The sequence below is a fragment of the Paramormyrops kingsleyae genome, chromosome 9 (assembly GCF_048594095.1).
Source record: "Paramormyrops kingsleyae isolate MSU_618 chromosome 9, PKINGS_0.4, whole genome shotgun sequence".
NCBI classification, from domain to species: Eukaryota; Metazoa; Chordata; class Actinopteri; order Osteoglossiformes; family Mormyridae; genus Paramormyrops; species Paramormyrops kingsleyae.
This window is the reverse complement of record NC_132805.1, coordinates 6105962-6132562: the sequence shown is the minus strand read 5'-3', so window position 1 is coordinate 6132562 and position 26601 is coordinate 6105962. Positions and strand designations below refer to the sequence as shown.

The 26601-nt window shown below is 43.9% G+C and overlaps 1 protein-coding gene and 1 long non-coding RNA gene across 2 annotated transcripts in view; both read right to left on the bottom strand.

Moving 5' to 3' along the window:
- Positions 1-2981: 2981 nt before the first annotated feature.
- Positions 2982-26601, bottom strand: part of npr1b (natriuretic peptide receptor 1b) — a 56267-nt gene continuing 32647 nt past the window's right edge. Inside the window, exons 6-22 of the mRNA XM_023801412.2 lie at positions 17274-17368; positions 16442-16577; positions 16060-16144; positions 15796-15916; positions 15475-15549; positions 15258-15335; positions 15066-15170; positions 13995-14066; positions 13520-13679; positions 12702-12857; positions 7609-7774; positions 7048-7194; positions 6719-6842; positions 6304-6372; positions 6005-6179; positions 4912-5010; positions 2982-4648 (exon numbers count right to left, since the gene is read on the bottom strand). Of these exons, the coding sequence (XP_023657180.1) occupies positions 4500-4648; positions 4912-5010; positions 6005-6179; positions 6304-6372; positions 6719-6842; positions 7048-7194; positions 7609-7774; positions 12702-12857; positions 13520-13679; positions 13995-14066; positions 15066-15170; positions 15258-15335; positions 15475-15549; positions 15796-15916; positions 16060-16144; positions 16442-16577; positions 17274-17368 (2012 nt within the window). The 3' untranslated portion in view covers positions 2982-4499. The remainder of the gene's footprint in view (positions 4649-4911; positions 5011-6004; positions 6180-6303; positions 6373-6718; positions 6843-7047; positions 7195-7608; positions 7775-12701; positions 12858-13519; positions 13680-13994; positions 14067-15065; positions 15171-15257; positions 15336-15474; positions 15550-15795; positions 15917-16059; positions 16145-16441; positions 16578-17273; positions 17369-26601) is intronic.
- Positions 18249-19753, bottom strand: LOC111838430 (uncharacterized). The gene is made up of 3 exons (XR_002836874.2): positions 19200-19753; positions 18632-18746; positions 18249-18381 (listed from the first exon to the last, which is right to left on the bottom strand). It is a non-coding gene; the product is annotated as an uncharacterized lncRNA (long non-coding RNA).

Below are 26601 nucleotides of genomic sequence, written 5' to 3'. Positions count from 1 at the left end.
TCAAGGAGGAACAAGCAAACTGTGCACAGTGCAGAGGGGGGCTTTGAACTCACAACCCTGGAAGTGTGAGGCAGCCCTGCTAAGCTGAGCCTTGAATAATTTATGATCTCCAGATATTACAAATAAAATATACAGCTTAATTAGGACTGATTAATTATACAGTTAAATGAACTAGAAAATGTAAGTAGCATAATCAGTCTAACACATACAAAAATGTCAAGTTCGTGCCAAATCACGGTCAGTTTAATGAGCAACTCGGTGTAGTCTAATTACTGAAGAGCTGCAAACCATGAGAAAAATATAATATTCCATAGCAAATCCAACAAAACTTCGTGCTAATGAGTAAGCACATGTAAATATAAAATATGTTGCTTGTGTCTTTCTGTTGCCAAAAGAGCCTACTGTAATTAGAAATATAAAGAAATACGTTGCAGCTACACTGAAATAGATTAAAGTTAAGTGCATGTTTTACTAATTATTTGTTTGGATATTTTTAGTTTGAGTCTTTGACGGGTTCTGTGCATTAAATATGCCCAAATATTATGGTTTGGCCAACGCAGTCGTTACAGAAAGCAGCAGTGCACATTTACATTCCCAGTGAAAGAATGTAAACAATTCATGGGCGAGTGGGTTCTGAGGAAGCCACAGCTCTCTGTTGCTGTCATCTCCCTGCTTTCCATGCTTTTCCATTATACTGTAGCACTCATGCTGTTCTGTTCAGTTGATAAAATTGATGGGCTCCTCGCTGGGGTAGCATTTAATCCAGATGTGGCCTGCCTGCCGCACAGGGCTTATGCTGTCACCTTAACATAACAAGGAGTTATTGACAATCATGAATAGAAGAATAGTCTAGGCTGTAAGATTAACTATACCAGATATTTTATCAAAATTTCCAGTAATTTTTTGACTTGATGACTTAGTGTGTAGTACTGTAGCTTCATTCCTGCAGCTGGGTTTGTGTGTGTGTGGGGGGGGGGGGGTTGTGTTCAGTCCCAAAACATGCTGCTTAAATGAATTGCTGGCTTTATATTCCGTGAGTTTGCTGTGCAATCGACTGGAGTCTTGTCCTCGGTGTCCCCTGCCCAAGATACTTACGTTTACCAATGAGTAAGTGGCTATGGAAAATGTACCTTTGTTGCTGAATGTGTCCAGATACATAACAGTACTGATATGTAAGCTTGCAATGACTTTTTTTTCATTTATATGTAGTCTAGGTTACCTATTATGTATGTACAGTATGGCATCAATGAAAATTATTTGATCTGGCCAGAAATGTTTTAGACAGATACATACCTGTCCTGCGGGCAAGAATGTCCACATGTTTATAATATTGTGACTGAATCAATCTTCTGGTACTCTTAAGCCCCACTGAACCCCAAGGAGAATAAAGATTATTCAATAAAGTTTCCTGTACTCAAATACATAAACTAATAAAACACATAAGAAATGGTACAAACTGTACTGGAACTAATTCGTCCCATGTTGTCTGTCTGGATATTCAGCATGTATGCAATCGCTTCACAAACATGCCGAATGGGTCCCCACTCCAGCACAGAATTTATGGCGATTTTTGTTTGATGACATCATAGCTTTCCAGATTCAACATTTTCAGTGGGTTGAAATTCCACACTGCATAACTTCCATATTCAGGGTTTGATAGGAAGCATGTGTCACCAGAGCGTTGCTCATTAACATACGTTTTGTTACAGAATTCACGTTTGATCATGGTTATCACCACTGGATTTTGATCAGGGTAAAGGAGCACAGCTCTGTTAATGTCCAGAATGAGGGGGATTCCAATCGGAACAAGAAACGGCCATTGTCCAAAACAGGAGAGTTATACAGCCTCCTTTCAGACCGGACCAGCGCACAGTAAAGAGAAAAAAAGATATACAGGTACGATTTGGAATTCAAGTTTAAGATGTGATGATAGACCAACAGTGTTAGTTTTCAGAGAATATAGCTGTCTCTCATCTGAGGTGTCTGACTAGACAGTGAAACCTGTACGGAGGAGGGTTTTTAACATTTTCCATGTAGTGTACCAAAAACCGGAACAATTTCTGTTACATGACTGGCTCTCTCCCATCACCTAATGCTGTGATCATGTAATCTCAGGACAGGAGTAATTCTTGTCAGTGTTATTTTCAAAATCATAGATGTGCTGGTGATGATCGGAAGCTCTCGTAGTCTGCTACAGTGACATTCCTCTTTTGGCAATGACAGTCTTCAATCTATTATAAATCCTTTCTCTCAAAGCAAGAACATTTTTTAAAGATATTTAAGATTTTTTAAATTGCTAAACGCTCAACTGTCATAATCACACTTCCAGAATTTAAATTTTTTTTTAAGTCAAATTTTGAAAATTCCTATTCTTTTTTTACATTTACATTTCCAGTGGTTTTCTTATCAAATGTTTAAAATAGAATTGATTGGAAAATAGAACTTCACCTTGCTTGTGTGAATTGATCAACTTGGACAAGTGTGAAAGGAAAGCCAAATTAAATGGGAACCTTCAGATCTTATTAATCTTTCATTGAGAGTTGACAAAGAGACACAATTATATAAAGCAAATAGAACTATATTGACACTATTAGGCAGTACAGAAAAGGATACCCAAGTACTGCAGGTGAGACAAACAACCAAACACAATACAAACAAAAGCTGATAACATAACATTAACACACAAAAGTCTAACACCAGGTTGATTGACAGCTGCCAGGACGGTCCAGTTGAAAGTCGACTGACCTCAGCACCTCCTCATCACATTCAAACCTCTGCCTGGGATTTTGCTTCATCTTGGCTCAACTTCTGGGGTCAATAGCTAAACAGGAGTATACTATACCACACGACCGAACAAATGTCAGTTTTTCAGAATGGACCCATTCCCCTTAATTTCAATGGCTAGTGGATAACAGAAGAGAACACGTTTTTATTTAAAAAAAAAAAAAAAAACAGAAAAGACCAAAATGAAATACCCGAAACAGTTTTCACATTTTATTCATTTCAAGAACAAAAGACAACAATGAAATCTGACTTGTCGAAGAAGGGGACTTCTTCGGGGATAAACACACCCAGAGTATGATGACTTGACCATACCTCTTCCTGAATCTGTTTTGCCCACAAGCTAACACAGATTACACTATTAAACCTTTCTTTATTTAGAGGCTGTTTTCTCTCATTGTTTGGTATTGTGAAAGCTGTCTTGGCAAACCTCAGAGATACTCTTTAAAAAAAATCTCAAAGAAGAGAATGTACTTTAATGTCCCCAGAGGTTTAATTATGGATGCACTAAGTCAACGCCCCTTTGAAACGCTTCAGTCGCCTTGGTACATATGCAATTGTCCTCTCGCCCATTGTGTAACTGGTTGTTGTTTCCAACTGTCTTCTTGAAGGAAGTTTAATGCTGGTACTGATTTAAAGAAATCCTGCCACAGTCATACATCAATCGCTTGTGCCTTTCATATCTTTGCTTTGTAGAGATGGAAGCCCTCTTTGAAAGTCTCCATTTCCACCATGATGTCTCTATGCACCGTCAGACTACTGGGCTACAACCTCCATGGCAGAAGATGCTTACATCCCTCTGTTATTCTTTCATAGCAACTGCCAAAGGCTTGCAGTAGAGAGGAGAGTGATTAACAGAGGTTGCTAAGCCGGATTCCCGTCCAGCGATGTGTACAAGAGTACAAACAAGTTTGCAAGGCTGAGGAACTCCGTAGTTCAAACAAGCCGATTACCTACGTACTGAGAATAGTACTGTAAAGTCTGCAGATAGGATGCTTGTCTTACCAATTACAAGAACTAGTTAAGTGACTTGGTGTAAGGTTTCCATTGAGTTGAACATAGAAAAAGCTTCATACTTTGACTACACTGATTCCGTATGTACTGAGAATAGTACTGAGAATATGTACTGAGAATAGTACTATAGAGTGAAGGTCACAATTATACAGGGAGACCCATCTGTCACTAACACATGAAAGTGGTACTGCTGTAAACAAAGTATACACTCTGTCAAAGTGTACACTCTGATATACAAAACAATAAAAACGACCTCCGCCCCATTTGGAGATTCAGCATGTGATGTTCTGATTATTTACCAACCCAATTCACTATGGCTAATGACAAATTAAAGGGCAAAAACAATATAGTTATGTCACACACTCATCACATGGCAAAGTCCTTCATCTCAAAAACCCAATCTGCCTCTAACTCCATGAAGTCTGGGCCAGGCAGGGCTGGGTCATACCACAGCAGAACTGTATTGTTAACGTATGTCTGAACTTCATCAAAACAAATGAAGAGCCAAAGAGACTAAGTCAGATGTTACATTATAGCACAGAAACCTTTAGCTGGGATGGAGTCTGATCGATGTGTCTTGAGAGATGGAAACTTGGGAGTATTTTTCGGGGGGTTTGCGAGGAGGCATCTGTCAGCTGAAGAACGTCGGCTTTATTGCCTCTTCCCGTCCGTCGACTATCCGTCTCGCTCACTCCATCCATCCATCACTTCTTGTCATCCGTTTCTCCAAGCAGCCAGTAGGTTCTCATCTTGCCCTTGCCCTTCATCTCCACGTCACCGCGAAGCTCCAGCTGGAAGCAGTTAAACTCCTCCAGCACAGCGCACGTGGCCGCAGAGACGTGGATCTTTAAGGCTGAAGATGGACGGATTGGGGAAACAAAGTTACTGCACTACCCCAACTGGTTCACATGCGCCCAGTACACAAACCTCAGTTTCTAGGTGTTTACCTATACATAACACATGGCTAATGTAGAACAATACCCTTAACACATGTGACAGATGTTTCTCATTATTAATGAAGGCTCCATATGGCCCTTGAACAAGGAAAACAGATGCAAGTTCCATAACCATCTTCACATGGGACGGGAAGGTAGATGCAATCTATGGGTGCCCTACCTTCTCCGTTGGACTCCATACGGGAGGAAGTGTTCACCGTGTCCCCAAACAGGCAGTAGCGTGGCATCTTCAGCCCCACCACGCCAGCGCACACGGGCCCTGGGGACACATGGGCACAAAAAAACACGAATCTCCAAAATCGCATTATTTCAGGAGTGTGAAAAAATGCATTTTTACAGCGATTGATGTCAGCGAGGCAAATGTGTCAGTGTCAACAAGATACAAATAATCTCACTTTATATTCTCAATTGTTAATGATGTTAGTTAGCTAGCTATCTTGCTATCACTGTTAAGCTGTTAAGGGCCAGTTCACCCCAAGACTGAAAAAGAAATGATTAGATGGGTTTTAGTGCTGTCTATCCATCTAGGTTGTTCTGCTGAGAGTTGTGTAGTTTTGGAGATATTGGCTGTAGAAATGTCGGTCTTCTCTCGAATATAATGAGACTGAATGGCATTCTTTTTGTGGTGTTTAAAGCTCCACAAGAACACATTTGAAAGATTCAACAGCAGTGTCTCTTACCAGAAATCATGACCTGGTTACTCAAGATAATCCACAGACTTTGTAGGGAGCAGTTTAATGTAGGAACTATTTTCTTCTACAGAATTCCACACACCAATCGTATCACTACGCAGAGATATCGCCAGGGTGCCTGTGCTTGTATCTTCGGCACAGTGAGAACTAGGCAACTCTCAGCAGAACAATTTAGATTGATAGATAGCACTAAATCTCCTCTAAGGGATATTTTTCAGTTTTGGGGGGGAACTGCTCCTTTAAAATTAGCAATGTAAAGTAATCCATACAAATAGCCATTATAAATACAAATGTTAACTGGAACAAGCATATATATGTATGTATTAGTTAAATAGATGACTTCATAAAACATCTTTTCATTGGTCAATTAGATATCAAAAGCGATCAGTAGATAGAGGAGAATAGGTGTATTCTATCCATAGTAAATACAATCGTTGTGATTGTCAAAAAGCGGACATAAGTGGTTTTCATCGGAGAGTAATGATATATGTAGGTTATTATGGGAGTTTGCGCATGCGGGCTGTGTGCGTATAAAGGCTCCCGCCGGGTGCCGAGACGCACCTGTGTGGATTCCGCTCCTCAGCCTGAGCTGCTGCTCCGGTCGGTGGCGGATCTTGAAGGTGCGCACGGCTTCCAGCAGCGCGAGGGACATGCGGGCGATCTCACGCGCGTGGAGCTTCCCGTTCCTCACCGGCAGTCCTGACACCACCATGTAGGCATCACCGATCGTCTCCACCTGGGGGAGCCAGAGAGGCACAGTGTCAAGTGCTTTATTAAAAAAAAAAAAGTTCAATAAGTAGACAGAACGAATTGCATTATACTTAATATAATAACGCGCAATTAGCAGCCAAAAGAATCACCTTGTAAACATCAAAGTTGTCTATGATGGCATCAAAGCAGGTGTAGAGGTCATTGAGCAGGGTGACCACCTACAGGATAGAAGTAGAATGGATCAGGCAGAACATTATGCTAAAAAAACCCCTGAAAAACATGACGATAAGATAAGATAATCTTTATTGTCATTGTCACTTGACAACAAAATTGAGAAAGTGCAGGCGACTCAATGTGAGCCATGAGGAAATAAAGAATATATTAAAAATATACAAATTGCACTGACTATACATATTGCACTGGATATATAAATTGCACTTACGAAATATAAAAATGATCAGTTCTGTTTAGAGTTTAAGGCCATGAGGCCATGATTGCTTTCGGAAGGAGGGGGGCAGACACATGATGTTATGATTTTTCATCGATGTGCACAGGGTCCCGCACCTGCATAGGGGTGCTCTCCGCAGAGATGGCAGTGAAGCCCACAATGTCGCTGAAGTAGATGGTGACGGAGTCAAAAGCCTCCGCTTGCACCGTCTCTCCCCTCTTCAGCTGCTCCGCCACAGAGCTGTGAGGAGGACAAACGGGCGGCCAGATTCACTTTCTCGAGTACAGAGAACAGCACTGGGATTCAGAGGCCTCTCCCATCACAGCAGAATAGCCTATGTGGGGTTAGTTCAATCCACAGTGATATTCATGCAAACAGTGTAGCAGTCATCTCTGGCTGTGAGGTTGTTGGATATTCTGCTCTGGGGACGGCTTGAGCCACTCACTGGGGAAGGATCTGGTAGAGCAGGGCTTCCGCTTTGCGTTTCTCCTCCAGATAGGCCTGGGTACGATCCTCCACCAGCTCCTCCAGATTGTTAGCATACTGCTCCATCCGGGACAGCAGATTGTCCAAGATATTGGTGCTGTTCCCTCTGGGGGCGATGAGAGAATGAATTCAGAGGTGGACAGAGAGGAGAATACAGTCCAGCAAGACCAGGTACACATAGCCACATAGTAGCAAAATTATGGGCTTGACTTCCATTTCCCCTGGGAAATATGTTTTCTCCCGAGGCAGACGCATAGCCTGGTAAAACAACGAGGCTGAATCCTCCTTCGAAATTTGCCGAATGCCCCTCGAAATTCATTTCACTTATGGGCCTGAGCAAGACAGGATTATGTAATTTACACTTTCTAAAGTGTTGTAAGTGGGTTACATTTAGGAACTTTATTGGATCATAGACTAGATCACTAGAAATTTCATATTCCTTAAGATGGGAAGTAAGCTGAATGAATGGAGAAACAAGGATGGTTCTAGTAACAGGAGTGACGGTTTCATGGGGACGGACTTGTGTTTGCAGAGGAAGAGCTTAATCTGGTTGAACTCCGGCCTCTCTGTAGGCTCCTCTGCCCAGCAGCGCTGCATCAGCTGCCCCAGCTCCTCGCTGTGGCTCTGGAGACAGATCGTGGGCCGTAAGTAGGGCCACTCGCCCAAGGCGACACGGTCAATGATCTCTGTGGTGCAGGGAGAGAGACCAGGGACGTGGAGGTCAAAACACATCACACTGCTGTGAGACTCTTTCTCATCTACCATTTCACTGCATTCATTCACTCCATATGCCTGCAACTACAGCAACATCACAGCTTATACAATTTGTATTGGAAGCAGGAGGGAGGTACAGTAACGGCACACAGGTGAACTCCTGCGTTACCATGACGATTAATCACCAGGGCCCACGTTAACAGATGCCCCACAAAAAGAAACCCAACTGACCTGTACTGGACTAAATACCTTGTTAAGGAGAAATAGAGTCAGCTGGGGATATTCAGGATGTAGTATAAGGCAGCCACATTTACATTTACGCTTAGCACAAATACAACTCTCACGCAACTACAAAACTGCTGTGCTGTAAATTATTTTGTGCATTCACACAGGCCCCAGACAAAGTGAAGCTTGCCATTCTTCAGAAATCATGGCTCAAGAACTTGCGCTACCCTACTCGAACCCAGGAAATGATGTGAATTCCTTCCTGTCTGACCGTTCATCTTCTAAAAGGTTACTGAGTAGGTTCACAGAGAGCCAGGAGTCTCTCCCAGAAGGGATGGGGCCCGAGGCAGGGGGCAGTCTGGATGGGATGCCAGGCCATGGCATGGCACCTACGCTGCTCCACCCCCCCACAAAGAAATACTGCAGCTGAACACCAAACATAAACCAGTTTCGTGCCTCTCGCGGTAGAAACTCAGCATGGTGTTCTACCAAACAGCAGTCCAAGCCCCAGAGAGAAACTAAAGTCTGCCTTTAACTACCGAGGTACAGCAACAGGATATGGCTTCTTAAAGCTGGTAATCGATAGCAAATATACAAAAGAGAAAGAGGTGAAGCAGCATTTCAGGGGGAACACAGATGTGTAAATAACCAACAAAGGATGAATGAGGAGTGGAATATATCAGTAATGGAACTTCACAGTATTAATAAGCTATTTCAGCTACAATGAAAAAAGAAAATGAGGACTTCTGATTTAATAACAGAGATTTATACTTTTTAGTTATATTTAGTTTCAAGTTTTTAAATTTTTGTTGTATTTATGATTTTTGTATGCATGCACTTATAATTATATATAGTGATAAATAGATGCCATCTGAAATTTCGAGGGTTGTGGGTTGAAGGATGAAAACATAGTTGCAACTGAACAAAACTTAGTCCTCAGAACAAAATCGACCGTGTCCTTTGAATTCTGGGGTAAATCTGTGTTTGCTCAACAGCTAGTTATCTAACAGCACTGGCTGAAAAATCTGACCTACACCTTCACTTAAAAAAATGTCCATAAAACACTTTTTTGATAGAATATCTTTATTCTCACTGCACATGTACAGCAAAAATGATGACTGGATCAGTCACCTCACCGCCTTCGCCGCAGTCAGTGATGAGCTCCTCGCTTTCGACGGTGTTCAGAGCTAAGCTGCTTCCCGAGCACCGACATGTGAGGCGCCACAATTCCTCCCTGTGCGCCGACTCATCATTGTCAGTGACCGGCTCTATCACTATGGTGTCTTGCGTGCTTAATGACTATAAGCATCGCAGGCATAAATCATTTTTCCGACTCCCCTGTATTTCTGTGCTCCTTCAGACCATCCACGCATCTGTCTGCCTCTCTTTTCTCCAGCTCCATCAGAAACCCCAACACCAGCAGGCTGTCACCCAAATTCAATCTGCTAGGGTCTTTGGTGCCGAACCACAGAGCATTAGCATTTATCTAATCCCATTGCGGCCGAACCGGGCTGCCTCTCAGGGAAATGAAATTTCCACCGGTCTCAGATGTTATCATCATAATCAGAAACCTCAAAATTATGACCGAACGAAATATAAGCAAAAAAATAGATTGAAAAGACCCCCCCGCCTTCCCCCGCCCTCTTTTGACTTCGGTGTCAGTCTCAGTAGCCTGCCATAGATCAATGCCCCCATCTTTTCCTTCTGTGAGTTATGTCCATGTGTCATTGTGTAAACGTGGGTGTGGGGGGTGGGGGAGATCAGTCTGCTTTCATGGCGTTAAGGGCCTTGGATAAAGAACAGGATACAGCGTTGTGAATTGCAGCTAATGTCATTATTGGCCAGGAATAGCAGGCCAGCCACAAGGACAGACAGGTCCTCTTCTGTGGTTGCCTCTCTGACTGCCTGCAGGGCCACCCAGTTAACTCACTTTCGAGAACAAATGAAAGCAGTTCAGCTGCATCTGGTCCGTGGATCCGCGCTCTTCTGTTACTTTGGGCTCTCGCTCTGAATGTCTCCGAGCGCGCGGTGCGTCACGAACACTGAGGCAGCAGGCCTCGGATACGGTCACGTAGGGCGGACGTTGGTAAACTCGCTAGAGGTGAAACAGCTGACCGGGATTAAAGAGGCAGATATGGGCAGCGGACAGTTGTCCTTTTAAAGCACCGATGCAGCCATGTCTCTGGTAAGGCCTCCTGGACCTTACTGGTGTGTGTGGAGATCGGAGCCAATTTTTCCTGCGAAGCGCCTTGCTGGAACGAAAAATGCGCAGATACTATTTCTGGCAAAGTGAACTCTCTGTCGCTTCTGGCTCCGGTCCACAGCTCCATGCACACAAATGTCCGTCCAAAATATAATGAGCTTATAATGTGATCTGAATGAAATATTTTTTCTAGCCTAACTAATAAGATCTGTTGATGGGAGATTTGGAAAAACGCAGGTGATTTGATGAGGAACTCAGGTGGTGTTGGAATGGGAAGCAACTACAGCAGCTCCAAAAAGCGAATGAGATGAGTCAAAGAGAAAAAGCGATAGATTGATGCCTGTTCCTCGCTGGCCCACTCAGAACCCCCGCCTTGTGCTGCTGAAGGCCGCCTCTTAAATAAAGTTCTGCTGTGTCCAGATGCTACCCGGTTCCACAGGCCTGATCCTCAGATCACATGAAAGGTCAGCGGCAGCGGCACACAATAACGGAGCGCCGCAGACCTCGCGGGCTCCCTCTCTCAGCAGCCGTCCGTCTAATGAAAAGGCTGGAGTTCGTTACCACGGCCGCGGAGGGGCCCCCCTGTCTCCCCCATGGAGAGGGGAAGATTAATGCCAGGCATCATGGTACATTTTTAATTACGATAGCCTTTAGCAAACAGCGATCTCGCTCCCCGAAAGGACCAGGAAGGACATGACAGCCAAATGATGTGTGTATCTCTCGACAGAAGGAAAACCCAACCATGAAAACCTTCTGGGTTTTGTGAAAGGTTCTTCAGACAATAACGGAATCCTGTTATATCAGGAGGCATATTTGCACTAGATCTACAAAAGTAGTGGGACACACCTCTTAATCTTTCAATTCTGGTGTTTCATTCACACCCATTGACGCAGGTGTATGAAATCAAGCGCTTAGCCATGCAATCAGGTTTACAAACATTTGTGAAAGAATGGGTCATTCTGAAGAGGTCCGTGAATTCGAGTGTGGTGCTGTCATAGGATGCCACCTTTGCAATAAATCGATTTGTGAAATTTCTTCCCTGCTAGATATTCCACGGTCAACTGTAAATGGTATTTTTGCATTTGGGAACAACAGAACCATGCAGACCACATAAAGTAACAGCGCGGTCGCTGAGTGCTGAGATGTAAAGTACATTAAAGTCGCAACACGCTCTGTTGGCTCAATAACTGTGGAGTTCCAAACTTCCGCTGGCATTAACCCCAGCTGAAGTACGGTGGGCCGGGAGCTTCACGGATTGGGCTTCCATGGCCAAGCAGCTACAAGCAACCCTCACATAAACAAGCACAATGCAAAGTGTCAGATGGATTCTGGAACTCAATTTGGTGGTGGAGGGATAAAGGCCCCTTAGTTCCAGTGAAGGGATCTCTTAATGCTTCAGTATACTACGAAATTTTGGACAATTCTATGCTACCCATTTTGCGGGAACAGTTTGGTGAAGGCCCTTTTCTGTTCCAGCATGACTGTGTCCCAGTGCACAAAGCAAGGTCCATAAAGACATGGATAAGTGAGTTTGGTGTGGAAGAACTTGGACAGCACACACAGAATCCTGACCTCAACCCTATCAAACAATTTTGAGATGAACTAGAGCGGATATTGCGAGCCAGGTCTTCACATCCAACATCAGTGCTTGATCTCACAAATGCTCTTCTGTATGAATAGGCAAAAATTCCTACAGATAGACTCCAACATCTTTTGAATCTGTAGGTATAATGGCCAGGTGTCCCAATAATATCCATATAATGTACATCATCGTTGTTTGATGAAAACTGCGTTTATCCACTTTTTGACAACTGTGACTTTTTACTGCAGATGGATTGCGTCCTTCTGTATACTGATAGTGTTTCACATCCAATTGACCAATGAAAATATGTTTCATGACATCATCTACCTGTCTCATTAGAAGAGCTCTGTGTGATCGTAAATGTACAGTACGATAGGGCATCGATTATGTCGATAACCTACAGAGTTCTTGGAATATAGCGAACAGGGAGACGGGGCTTGAACTCACCACGTGCAACTGGAACAATAAGAAAACCAAAAAAGCCCACATTTGCCAACAAGTGACAACAATTAATGGACATAATTTAAGTCCACTTAAAACATTGTTCACTGATGGCCGTGTAAAGATTTCTATAAGGTTTTTATTTGCGGTGCTAAGGGTGTCTCCTTGTTTTAGGTTTATTTTGTAAAATAGTTTGAGAAAATTAGTTTTTTCACACTGCTGAAATTAATGGATTTCTGGAGAGTGACAATATATAAATAAATATCAGAAAGTAATAAAAAAAAATACCTGCTGATTAACTGAATAGTGCAATCAGTTTGAAGGCATCACCAGATCAATGGCACAACTCTCATCTCACCCGCTGAAAATGCACCGTCACGATGCGGAAGAGCGGATAAATAGACACATTTAACTCAGGCAGCTAAATTCCGTTTCTGCTGTGTCTGACCTTTGGGGCTCAGTGACTCCCCCTCCAGGTAAAAGGCCCCCCTGCGCAGTGCCACCTCCTGTAGGATGATGCCAAAGCTGTAGATGTCACCCTTCTGCGTACCCCTGAGGGGGGGGCACTCCGTGCGCAGCAGCTCTGGGGCCGTCCACAGCTTCCCTGGATAGAAGGAGGGAGCGGGGGAGCAAGGTGAGTGAGGTGGGGTGTAAGCTAAGAGGGGGATTGTCTGATTTGGGGGGGGGGGCAGAGGTTCACTACGAAAACTGGTACATGGCACCAAATGCTGCTCTAGGTCATTATTCTTCAGCCCAGTCCATGTTTTTGCTCCCTTCCAGCTCCCAGGCAGTCAAGACCACAGAATAACTGCTACAAGTGTGTCGGGAGCTGGGGGGGGAGTAAAAATGTGAACTGTCTGGGGGTCCCCAACAGCACTGCGCGAGATGAAGATGGTGTTTGCACAGGTGGCCACACTGTCATTCCACGGTTGAATCAGTCTTCTCAACCCAGGAACCCATGGATGCCGAAAGGGGGGGGGGGGGTAGGGCGATTCCAGGTGCCCCTGAGTGAGTTGGATTGGTCTGGGTTGGGAGCCCAATACGATATATTTTCATGGGACCCAGAATCTATAACGGCATCCCTGCAGGAAACCCACATTTTTGCTAGAGTACAGTTGAGTGGATAATTCAGTAAATTAAGAAGTTTGGCCCTTGAGCAGCTGAAGCAGGCATGTAGCTCATATGGGTCCCTACGACAGGAATGGAGGGCAGGCTTTCCCAGTACTGCATGGATGAGTTACAGTGGTCTGGAAGGACGTCACTCACGAGCGTAATAGGCGTGTGCGTCATCTCGGTCAGGATCGCTGCGGAAGCTCGCCAGCCCGTAATCGGTGATTTTCAGCACGAAGCGACTGTCTACTACGCAGTTGGAGGACTTGAGGTTGCCATGGGCCATGATCACGCTGTTGTGAAGGAATGCCATACCCTGTGTGTGTGTGTGTGTGTGTGTGTTTGTGTGTGGGGGGGGGGAGATGGAGGTGATGGTGAACGAAGAAAAACGACAGAAGAGAAGAAGAAGCAAAAGAGAGAGGTAGCAAGTGAGACAAAAACAACAGAGATTCGTCCGACTCTACCAGAAGAGTAGCTATTTGGCATAAGCAGGTCTATGTGATTAATGCGAACAGGACCACACTATGCTGATGTTATTCATGAGCATTTTGTATAAAAGTGTTACTGCTTCACTTGGGTCACGGTGGAATAATGCACCGGGTGATGCAAATCGCCATGGCGATGGACGCACCTTGACGATGTCGTTGATGAGGGAGTATCGAAACATCCAGTCCAGGGTGATACTCTCATTCTCCATGATGTCCTGGGAAAAACACAGTTCGCACACAGATAGAAGCGGCGATCAAGCACCCAACAGTTGAGGCATGGGTCCACAGTGAAGCCCACTTTGCCTCTCTCTCATTATTGTTTATTACTATGATTATACCGTGTTACGTTTATGTTCATCTTTCACAGACCTCTGTGATTCTGAGCAGAATAATTGGTTGGGATGGATGGATGGATGGAAGGATGGATGTCTCAGAGATAATGTTTTGTGTATGCTCATAGTTAAGCACTTTGCATAGGAGTATATCGTCAGTTCAGACTTGATCACACACTGTTCTGGACACGAGTTGAATGGCTGTTTAGGGAGGTTATACCAAACATGGGTAGCCCCACCACTGACCACAACCTCCCTATATTTTCACAGTTTGGAGTGCAAATCCACTACATCCAGCCTGGGAATAGGCTCTTCCCATGCCCCCAGCTGCATCCCGTGGGTCTTTTATATATAAACCAACCGCTAAATGTTCTTGTAGGGAATTTCATCTTAAACTCCACAAACCACAGAGGTCTCCAGCATAGCTCTGTCCCCTGCAGAGCCCACGAGGGGCCCCATTCCTCTTTTTATCTCTTGTTCCACCTCTTTTCAGGAAGGAATGAGTGAGAATCTATTGTAATGTTGCAGAAAAACGTAATCAGGGCCAGACTGGCTTTCCGGGTTTGCGGGTGGTCACTTAAATTTATCGTGGGGGGGCTTCCAACCCCCGCTTGGCTAAATTTATCGTGGAGGAGGGCGATTTTTAATCTGAATCGAGCCCTGAACATAACGCTATTGTGTTAATATAATAAAAATATTTATGACTGCTAATATGCAGTCGTCTTGATGGCGCTCATAATTCAAATTGTTAATATAGAAAATATATATATAACCATACCCACAAATCATTTTGCATGACTAAGGTAAGTTTCAGATACAGATAACAGTCTGCGTTGAGACATTGACTGTGGCAGTCATGTGATGGGATCACATGAGACGCACCTGCAGGCTGCCGCGGGGGCAGTACTCGACGATGATGCAGATGTTGGGGGGGTCGATGCACGCGCCAATGAAACGGGTCAGGTGCTCATTCTGGACATCCCTCATCTGCAAATGCGTAAAGGTGAGCGTGAAGAAGTGTGTTTGCCTTCTAACACCCAGACTGATAATGACACGGCCGCGACGGGGACCTACGTGTTTCAGCTCAAACAGCACATTTCTGGTAAGCTCAATGCGCTTCTTGTTTATATACTTGATGGCCACAATATTCCCCTGCAACACAAATTCATTCACAGACATTTTCATAAACGACACCCTGCATGCGCTGAGATTTCTTTCTCACAACCCACTCGCTTTGGTTGCCAATCTTCGCTTTTTTACGTATATTCTGTCAATCGCATTTGCCACCAACCTTAAAGTAGCCGGTTTTAGCAAAGACCTGGAAATTGCCTTCTGCTGTCAGTAGTGAGCCATAGTTGGAGCCTCTCTGTGAATCGCAAATACAAACATATATCAGTACGAATGCAGGAACGGGTCCCACCTGAGTAGCAGTTTCTCTGTAGAAGATGCCTGTGCAAAGGGGGGTGTGCCCCATTAAGATAAGCGGTTCCTGTGGAGTTTCCAACCATGTTGTCTCATGGCCACGGATCACATTAAGTGGAATTCACTGCTCGCTCTGCATTGGTTTGCCTTGCGCCTGGATGTCGGCATTGGGAGTTTGAGGTTTGCTCACCAGCGAAAAAGTGAGCTTGCTGCCCGCCCTGCGTAGCGCCTTCTCCAGGTTGCTCATCTGAATGTCCTCCCAGAAGATTCTCCACAGCTGCGCGGCGAGTTCATTTTCCAGCTTCAGCTTCCTGGCGGGTGAGAGGAGGCGGAGTTTGCGTTTATAATGGGGAAGGGGAGGAAGAGGAAGAGGGAGGACTGGATTTCCACCAAGACCCAACTGGCTAAGAACTAACGCACACCCGGCTGAAGCGGCCGGACTTTCAGCACTGACCTGTAAATGAAGACCGTGATGGTGATGATGATGACGATGATAAAGCACACCACTATAATGATCATTTGGTGCATTGTGATGGTTCCTGGTGGGTGACAAAAAAAGCACTTTAATTGCACTGAGAAATTAACTACATGTGCCATAATAGGCTACATCTGAAGAGCTAACTTGCATGTTAACTCATTTCGAATGTACACACAAGAAGAAGGTTCTGTCTGGGAGATAAAGGGACAGTTTAAAAATTCTATACTCAAGCATGTCAGAGTTGATAGTATTAAAGTGAAGAGTATTGTTAATGTAATATAATAATAGTGTTAAGGCAAAAAAAAAGTATTATTACAAAACCAATAGTGACAGAGGTAGTCCGCTGAAATCTACCGACTTGCAAGACATGCAGGGTTGTCATTCTTGAAGCCACAGATTGGCACATCAAGGGGAATGACACCCCCTGGCCACTGCAGAGACATTCCGGGTATGGAGACCATCTGTTTCTTGGTGCCATTGTAGACAGATACAATCTGACAGAAAACGGGCAAGCATTAGAATATAAACACAAAATAGCACGCTAAGACGTGTGGAGGAATATAGGGCAGCGGGAAATGGGGGTTTGGACTGCAAGCAATCACATTAAGCTAAAGTGCAGGAAGCAATAAGATCAGCGGAACGCAACGTTTTGAAGATGAAGTCAAAAGGACTCAGGGCCACAATCTGGCGAAGCAGAATGATAATTGAAGTATGTGATCTTTGAAGGTCCATAAACCAGCAGATGTTAGCTAACGCATTGAGGGTGATTGGATCTACCCAAGTTCTTCATGCATTGGACTATACTGGCACTTAGTTATTAGATGACACTAATCTCGTGTAAATGAATATATCAACAGTCCATCATTAAGATGACAGGGGCTCATCTTTATTGGTATTCTTCCACTCACGGTCTGTTCATAGATTCCTAAAAATGGCTGTAGTTTTTTTGTGTGACGTATCATCCTTGTCGTTCTGTTGCTTTGACATATGAGTGAGAAGCAAGACGTCGATACCTGTATCTTATCACCAAAAGGCCGGGCCAAAATGAACAGGCGGCCAGCAGGGCAGAAGTGAGTCTGAGCTGTGGGGAGGTGTGTGTCTGTGTGTGCATGTGTGCTCAGGAGTGCTACAGTTCACCGAAGTGTGGCAGCGGGAATTATGTCATGCCGCGTCAGGAGACTGGCAGGTACCTGGAAAGCGCCAGTTTCTGTGTCGGTCATGTCCCAGAGAGCGAAGTCTATTTCTCGGTCCCCATGTTCATCTATCCGGACCAATCCGGTTACTCCTGAGAGGGGTGGAAGTGAGAGAACAGAAGAATGAATGATTGCTACCATATACAATTATCATTCAGGCTGTCACTGGGTAAACTTAAAAATGGTTAATCCTTAGTGCACGACACAACCTCAGCTGATGGAATGGAATGTATTATGTACATTTCGATATGTAATGTACAACATCCGTGTTACATCAACGAGCTAAGCTGCACATTGCCTTTTGTACTTGTACTTATGGTACAGGTACTTATGGTACAGGTACTTATGGTACAGGTACTTCAAGGTCAGAATTCAGGGGCCCTGAATCTTGTCCTCTGTGTCAAAGGGGGTTAAGGTGACAAAACAAAGCTGACATGGGCCGACAAAGCCGGCTGATGGGAAAGGGCTGAAAATGCACAAACGAAGACGAGCACGGCTTTGACTGTGAGATCCTCTGTCTTTTAATCAATGGTATGGAGATGCTGGACAGGAGGAACCTCTTATCGGAGCTTTGGCACAGAAACAGCAGTTAGGAAATTATTAACCTTGAGGTCTCTGGGAGGATTTCATTTGCTCTGCTGTGAGGAGAGAGACAGAGCATATTGCAAAGGGCAAAGGGGTGAGCAGTAGATAGGACTGAGCCCGTGACTTTTAGGAGCTTTCATGCACCACAAACTGGTGACAGGTTATATATATATATAAATATACTATATATATATATATAGGGCAGTAATGGTGTCCATGTTTTAACACTCATTGAAATTGCCTGGATTGACAAAAATCCAAATATGTCCAATTCAATAGTACTGGAGGTTTATACTAAGACACAATAGATTCCTTTGTAGGTGTAGTTGTTACATTCAGCACTTAATTGTTGGCAATTTGCCAACAAAAATAAAAAAAAGGGTCAGGACGCTGCTGTATGCAAATGAGATGAGGGTCCCCTGCACTCATTCCCCAGCCCGACATTTAGCCCGAGCTAATGAGAGCACAGAAAAAAACTAACACCATGACAACTTTTTTCTTCTTTGGTATCAGGTCCTGCCTAAGAAAAAAAAAAATATTTACCATGAGACTTTCAGTTTGCGGAGGGTAACAATTAATATGGTTCAGAATAATGTGGGGTTCCTATGTTTAATTTTGACTACTGGCAAGCTATTTTTAGTACGACTGCAAAGCTCATGTGATTTCGACTTGGCCCCGTCCCTCGGCCCTACAGAAATATTTCATTTTCTAGGTCAACAGTGGATAACCATAATTCTCAAGGTGTGGAGTCAGACCCATTTTATACTTACTGTTCAGCACTGCTTCACGGCCAATCAAAGCAATGACTCTGGTTATTATGGTTAGGCCAGAGATGCCACACTGCCTTGTATCCCTGTTATCTCATCACTAAGTCTTAGCTCAGTTCTGTGTGCCAATGAAAAAAAAAATCAGGGTATTGATCATGGTATCCCACTGATCTGACTCAGCGTTATGTTAGAACCTGTCTGAACCCACGCAGTGCAACTAAATGATAATCAAAATCATCATCACAGGTCACTGGTTTTGTACTGATTTTTTCGCACTGTGCATTTTTCAATTTAAGCCTCGTTAATGACCTTATGAAATTAAGAAACTGACATGCACTTCTACATTACAGTAGAAGAAGAGAATTTACAGTGAAATTCAGTCATCTTAAAAACAACACATTTTATACGCAACATTTAAAGCAGTAACTCGATTTAGAGTCACACAAAAAGGTATACTGAGCTCCTCTCTGTCACACAAACATTTCTTTTAAACAACTCAAAGAACAGAATCAAATATCAAATGTATGTCACCTTTAAGCAATATTTTCCAGAAGCTGAAAGCATGAAATACCTCAAAATGATCTCTGTTTGTTCCTTGCACTGCTAAAAAGTCCTACATTTGCGCTGCTGCTATTATGGTGTTAGCGATCTCTTCCTTTCTGAGTCTCCATCTGCTCCTTGTTTACTCTGCCCATTATCAATGTTTCTCTTGTTTGCAAATCTGCAGTGAATTACATTCCCTTCACTCTTCCGTTGGTATCCGAAGAAACGCTGAAACGGAGTTCAGACACTATCACATGTCCTGCGTGACAGGGATGCTTGCTTTTGGCTGGGCTTCATACGAATTCTCGCAATGTGATCTGTCACAGACATTCTCACCATCTTGGCCAAATCCCATTGTCTCCACTTTACCCTTTACCTACCACATGGTTTCCCATGTACCTCGAAGTGAACGGAATTTTCCGGGCTACGCTGGGCACATGGATACATCGAGCGGCAGTATGCAGGCTCGACCGAATTGACCTGCTCATCTAACGTGGACGGTTTGTCTGCCGGCTTCTCATGCACACGAAAGAAACAACTGGAAAGCTGCAGTGCAATCACCGAGCAAATCGCCGAAGAAGCGAGATTTGTGAGCGCACGGAAAAATAAGCGGACGAGGCAGATGCAGAGTGTTAAAACAACATGAACGCAGAAGACAAAAGAAGCCATTACAGACCACCTGCCAACAGAGGAGTACAGCTGGATGTGAGGAGAGACAAGAGCACCCTTTGCTGATAACTAAAAGGGCATAAGCAAATAACATGCTTTTTATTCTTTAAATGATGCACTGTCGAGTGAATACACTTTTAATTGCAACAATAGACCAGCCGTGACTGGGGCTAGATGTTATTTAGGCGAACAAGCAATTGAATGACATGAGAAGTTGTGCATTTTAATTTTACTCAAGTGCTTGGAACTCATTACAGTGTTTAATTGCCCCAGGCTTCATCGAAATTTTTTCCCCTCCTCGTATTATGAGGTTCTCCGTTTTAATTATCGAAGACAAGAAGTACACTGCTGGACAGTAGCATTTAATCCGAGAAAATATTCTGGGGAGTTCACATGTGAATGAGCAATCGTTTGTTTTGTAACACCGTCTTCCAGCTCCGGACTAACAAAGGCCCACTGAAACACAACCCCCGTATCCAGGCAACCGAGGGGAAACCAACCAAACAAGGGGGGGGGGGGGGTGGGTTTTAATCAGCCAAAGCCTGACTCCTACGAACGGAGCTGGCCGAAGCCCATCCTCAGAATGAAACCTGAGGGATGACGGGAGACGGCGGAGCCTGGGAAAGGGGTCCGGGGAGGAGAATGGGAAATGGGCGGTGGGCAGATTCCCGATGGGAAGGGGCATCCATGCGGGACGCCAACAGAAACCGTCAAACCCAAGGTTCCCTTCCCAGGCCTGACTACAGTCTCTTACTCTGGGCAGAGGTCGTGCAGCCCCCTCTCTTCTAACACTAATTTCCCAAGAGCCACTTCAGCAGAATCTCCAGTACTAACTAAGCGCTTCAAAGCAGTCTTGCTGGGTGTCATCAATAGCTTTTCACTATTAATTGCACAATTCAGAAAGTGGACTTTATATGGAGATAATGTTACAAAACACTTTCAAAGAAGCAGGACTGCACTTCAACAGTTGCTCTAATGCTAACCAGTGACAAAATAAAAAACTCTCTATCATACATACCACTCTTGCTAATGATCGCATGCTTCTCCATTGGGGAGCCAGATGAGGATACCAAGCCCTCTGCCATCTCAGATGGCTTCTCTTCTCCAGGATGCAGTTCAAAGACATGTGTACTACTCAAGACTAAATATGGGTCTTTCATCTATTCTCATTCTCGTCAGAAATTGTCCAATTTGATTGCCACCTCCATCAGCAGACCACTTGGAAAGCGGGGGAGAGTCCCTCGATGATGACGCGTTGCCTTCGACAGCTCTCTGCTCCTCTTACTGTACTCTGCACGGCTTGTCTTAGCCGTTGGTTGATTGAGCGTTAATGGAAATGAGTGTGGCTCTTTATCAATGGGAAAACAGAGGATTGTATGCTACTGTCAAGAACTTTTTCCGAAGCCACTTAATTTTCAGCCAAAATAATAATGTTAACCAGTCTCAACTTTTCTTGGCTAGTCGGTTTATAGGACATTAACTGTATGTAATGGCTTTGGAATCGTAAAATAACACTTATCCGCTTGCATTAATACAGAGCGAGCCACAAGAGGGCATTTCACATAGGACAGCAGTTCCCGACCCAGTCCTTGGAGACCCCCAGACAGGCCCGGGTCAGGAAACACTGACAAAGGAGATACATTTTAAAATGTCTGTTCACAGAAATGTGAGTTTAATAGGACCATAAAGCAACCAAAACCACAATTCTACACAGTATCATTCTTACTGGATTATTATTAATCATAAGCCACTGCACAAGTAAATCACACTACAATATTTTAAACCACTGGAATATAATAAACCACACTACTGTACAGAATAAAGCTTGGATCTATTAAAGTACATCATAAAGTACAATAGAAGTGTATCATTTTGGGGCTTACCTAATGTAATTACGTTCCTGAAAAATATAATCAACTGCATTTAATCAAGAGGGTATCAAGCATTTAATGTCAATGTACAAGGAAAGAATAATTAATAACAAGTCATGTCAATGTAAACAGTCAATGTGTATTTTATCTAGGGTACAATATACACCATGATCGCTCACCTTTTCAACAGTCAGCATAGCAGTGGTTGTCAATGGAAACCACAGCCTGAATTTACATGCTGTAATTTCTGCTTATATATTTTCCAAACGTGACAGCACTACATTGCTTTTACAGTCATGACAGGAGACATTCATCAGATTCTCTTTCAGTTTGAGCTCGGAAATGACGTAGGCGGCTTTTTTTGATATACGACAGCACTTCATAGTATTTGAGGGGGTAGGTGACCCCTGTATGAGATGTGTATGTGGGGTAGAGGTGCTTGTACAAGCAGACTGATAACTGTACCATCAGTATTTTGATACTGGGCACTTCTGGATGAAGCTGTTGCTATTCTGGCAGGGATCGCAGAGATCTATGCTCCACTCACAAGAATTACTCACAGCAAAGATGGCCGGGAGAGGGCATCATCTATCTGGATATCTAACAGCAGAGACAGATTTCTGATTGATGGAAAATGACCTTTGATGAAGGTCGAGTACAGTGGTGCCATCTGTTGTGCAATAAGTGAACTGCATGCAGATATATGTAAACGAGTTTAACAGGATCAGTTCTAAATGAAGAAGTAAAACAACTGCCGTCGTCACCCACCCACTGGGGCACAGGATTTAACACCATCTGCTGAAAGTCCCATTGCCTATCAACGACACCATACGTCTGCACAAATTCTGAGCGGACCTTGATTCCAGGAAGCAGTTCAGGGTGGATGGCAAGTTGCCAAATAACCTATACATAACCCATCCGGAAGGGCTGGTGTCCGGGGAGCCGGCCGAGAACATTTCTCACACAAGTCGAATATGTCAAGTGGGCAGCCTTTCCCGACAAAGAGTGATTTATGCACAAGAGCAGAGGAAGAGCTTGGCGCAGCTGTGTCCTATTATGGATGCTTAAATACAAGAGTCTAAAGTACTCTGTATGATGGCTATGATATAGAGTAAGCGCTCGACATTTGATAACAGGTTTGTTTTTGGTTGTTTTGAAAAAAAGACATTATCTCTAGAAAATACTTGAAGTAAAGTCAAATTGAAGAATATGTATGAATATTAAGATATACTTTTGACAACTGTGTCTGACCGTAGTCTCTTTCTTTGTCTTTGACTATAGTTTCTTACTTTGTCTTTGAGGTGTTTAGGTAATTATCTTTCACATTTCATTGACTGATGAATGTTTGGGCCAGTGTGTCTTCAAGATTTCCTGCTTTTTCAAGAATTTTAGTCTCAGCGACGATATTTGCATGTGGGTTTTGGTACTGCCACCTCTACGGGGTTGCAACTGCCTCAAGAAAAGATCACCAAACTGCTAAGGACTCTCACCAGGGTTCAAACATGCATTACAATGTTCCCAAAGCTGGGCTGATCACTTTGTAGAGCAGTGCAGTCCACCAAAGTGAAGATCACTTGTTTCATCTGTTGGAGATTCTGGTCATTAGTGCAGCCTGATCTATCATTTCATGCCATGTGTGGCTGATGAATTAACAGGAACTTTGAAATGGCTTTGGTCTCTCGTCTGTTACGCATTAGTTAAATTGGATCCACATTCGCGTAGAGCTTATTAATGGGCGATCATTTGGCAGAATCTGTTACGAATCACCAGTGGGGACATAAAACACTTCTCTGCGGAACGCTTCAAGTATCTCCAGAGCATGTTTGTGGTGTGGCGGCTCGGCGGACAGCACTGTAACCTCAACTTCTCCAGCGGTGTGTTCCACAAAGATCTGTAGGAGCTTCCTCCAGTCTACAAATACGTAGAAGTTGAAGGACCTCCTTATAGGGGTGCAAGTAGATTAACGTCATACCCAGGACAAAGCAATTGCAGGTTAAGAGCCTTGCTCAAGGGCCCAACAGAATAGAATCACTCCGGGTATTCACGGGATTGGAACCAGCAACCTTCCAGTTGCTGACACAGATCTCCATCCTCAGAGCCACCACTCTACCATTCCTGCTAGGCTGTCTTGAATGTCCTGGAATAGGAGCTAACCATGACCCTGCATTCAATAAGCAGTCATAGATGGATGTATTTCACTGAATCACTGATAAGCACAAGGAGAAGTTCATTGCCTCTCCTCCACAAATACAACCAAAACCATAACGTCTATGTAATGTTTTCTCATGCACACACTACATTCACTGGTGCTCTGTATCAATTATCAGCATCACTTCGGTTCACCAGCAGTTACAGTTTTTGACCTCAACTCCCTACAAGGACTGAAATCAAATGGTCTTCACCCCCCTCTCTGTCTCACCTGATAGATTAGGGAACAATACAACTCAAACACACACTAAGTAAGTTTGTCAGTGTACACTAAATGATCCATCCATTCTCAAACCACTTCTCCAGCACAGTGTCTCACAAGGTTCTGAAATGTTTTCTAGGTAGCACAGGCCATAAGGCTGGGACACGCAGTACTGAGCTCACACACTCTCCATTCATCTCTATGGGGAAAACTCTAATCACAACATGACGACCTTAGCCCCTACTCAGCCCTAACCTTACCCATAAGTAACCAAAGTATGAGACTTTTGGCTTTTTTACTTTTTTGTTTGCATTCACAGAAAAAAAACATTTGAACCCCACAAAGTAATATAAACCTAATCCACACACACACGCACACATTCACACAGGCAATGAAATACTATGGTCACCTAGGAGATGCCATTTTTGTTCACAAACATACCAAACAATCCCCTATGGTTGAATACGGGCACATATTTAATAAGCAATCCTGTCCCTAGAGATGATGCAGTCAAATCATTACTTTTAATCAAACAATTTCAGTACATGAGTTACAATGTGCCACGTCCTGCAGTAAATGAAAACTCCTCATTGTCCTTCAAAGGCTGAAATTTATTTGCAAAGCAGCATTAGCGTTTGGTTAGTGGTGACTTTGGCGTTATCAAACAGGCACACAGTTGCTACAACAGCTATTTCATATAGCCTTTCTCTCGGACACACGGGGTGAGTGAGATTAACACAGCTGTACGACAATTCTCACAAGAACTCAGTGGTACTGAGGCTAATGTAGTCAGCAAACCAAGAGGTGCAGAGGCACTCTGTATTGATTTTGAGCAGGACCGTAAACCGACACAGTCCTATTTTTACATTTTAAGCTGCTAGGTGTTTCAATGGGGATTGCATCTGACGTCAGTATTCATGTCTATACGTGTATTTAAAGGAGATATTTATACACTTCTATGCATACAGACACATTTATATAGTCGATGCATGAATAAGCAAGAAGGACTGAGATCAATAGGTTCTCGAAGCAATTTCTCTTCTCTAAGGGCTGCATGCTTAGAGATTCCGCTTCACACGACGATGGGGACCCCAGACGGGAGCCAGATGGGGGAAACAGCAGCGGAGATGAAGGAAGACGGTGACGAAGATGCTGATGAGGATGGAGAGGCTGCTGTAGGAGGAACGGACAGGTGGACGCAGAGAGATAGGCAGCAGGAGTGGTGACAAGACACGACAATGGAAATGTGACAGAGATAAAGTACAGAGGAAGCCGCAAGAGGCGTGGCGAGCCTGATTACACTGTCATGCCCTTCTCATAAATGGGCAGAGATGCCAGAGTGGTGGCAGTAGAGACCCGAGCATATTAACTGCCGCCTGGAGATGGGGGAGGAGGAGAGGAGAGGAAAGGAGGAAAGGAGGAGAGGAGGAGCACAAGTGGAGCCGCCAGTACTTTGAGAGAAGCTGAAACGAGAGGATGGATCTGAGTGGGAGGAGAAGGAGAGGTAATGCAAGAAAAAAAGAAGGGAGAGAGTGGGAGGAAGGCGAACATGGATGACAGGCAAGGGAGTGAAAGACAAAAACAAAAAAAGGAGGAGGTGGACAATAAGCCAAAGAAGCTTCTGGAACAGGTGGGAAAAAACAGAGAGTAGTGAATAGTTAGCATGTTGATACCAGGGCTAATGGGTGCTTAACAGGAACAGGAGTGTGTCAGACACTCCCAGGGTTCAAAAGCCACCTGGACAGATGGTATTATAATTTCCGCATGATCCGTACAGAAGGAGGACATGGAGAAACCAGTAGAAGAGACAGGATGAGGGAGCCACAGAAGGAAGCAGGCAATGACTGATGGCCGTGCACATAACAGAGAGGAAAGCAGAACAGCAAAGTCAACACTGCCATCATTCTCTGTCTTTCATGGATACAGTGCACACAAGGTAGTTCATTAACTCACTTTCACAGGAGGTGATGGTACCCAACTAGCATGAACTCAGCTGGATCCAGTCACACCTTTACATAGGTGCTCATCCGAGCCCTTAAATACCATCACCGTATTTAAACTGCTTCGAATCATAACTGTCATAGTATCATTAAAATCCAGCTGAACTGATAATTATCTTCTGCGAACATCATTTTAGTTGACACAAGTTTGCACTATAATATGATTATTTATATTCTCGTTAATCACTGTTGATAAAGATGCACTCTATCAACATTCAGATCAGTGTCTCCCAACCCAATCCTTGGGGACCCACAGTCGGTCCATGTTTTTGCTCCCTCCCTGCTCCCTATGTGGACAGTCTGGTAGGGAGCCCGGAGGAAGCAAAAACATGGACCGACTGTGGGTCCTCATGGAAACGCTGATTTAGATTATTTCATATTTTTAAATAATTAAATAAAGAATCTGAAGCATTTTCTTTCAGTGAGAAGTTCTCCAGGAGGAATACTACACTCAGTAGACGAAGAGCTTTAGACAGGAAC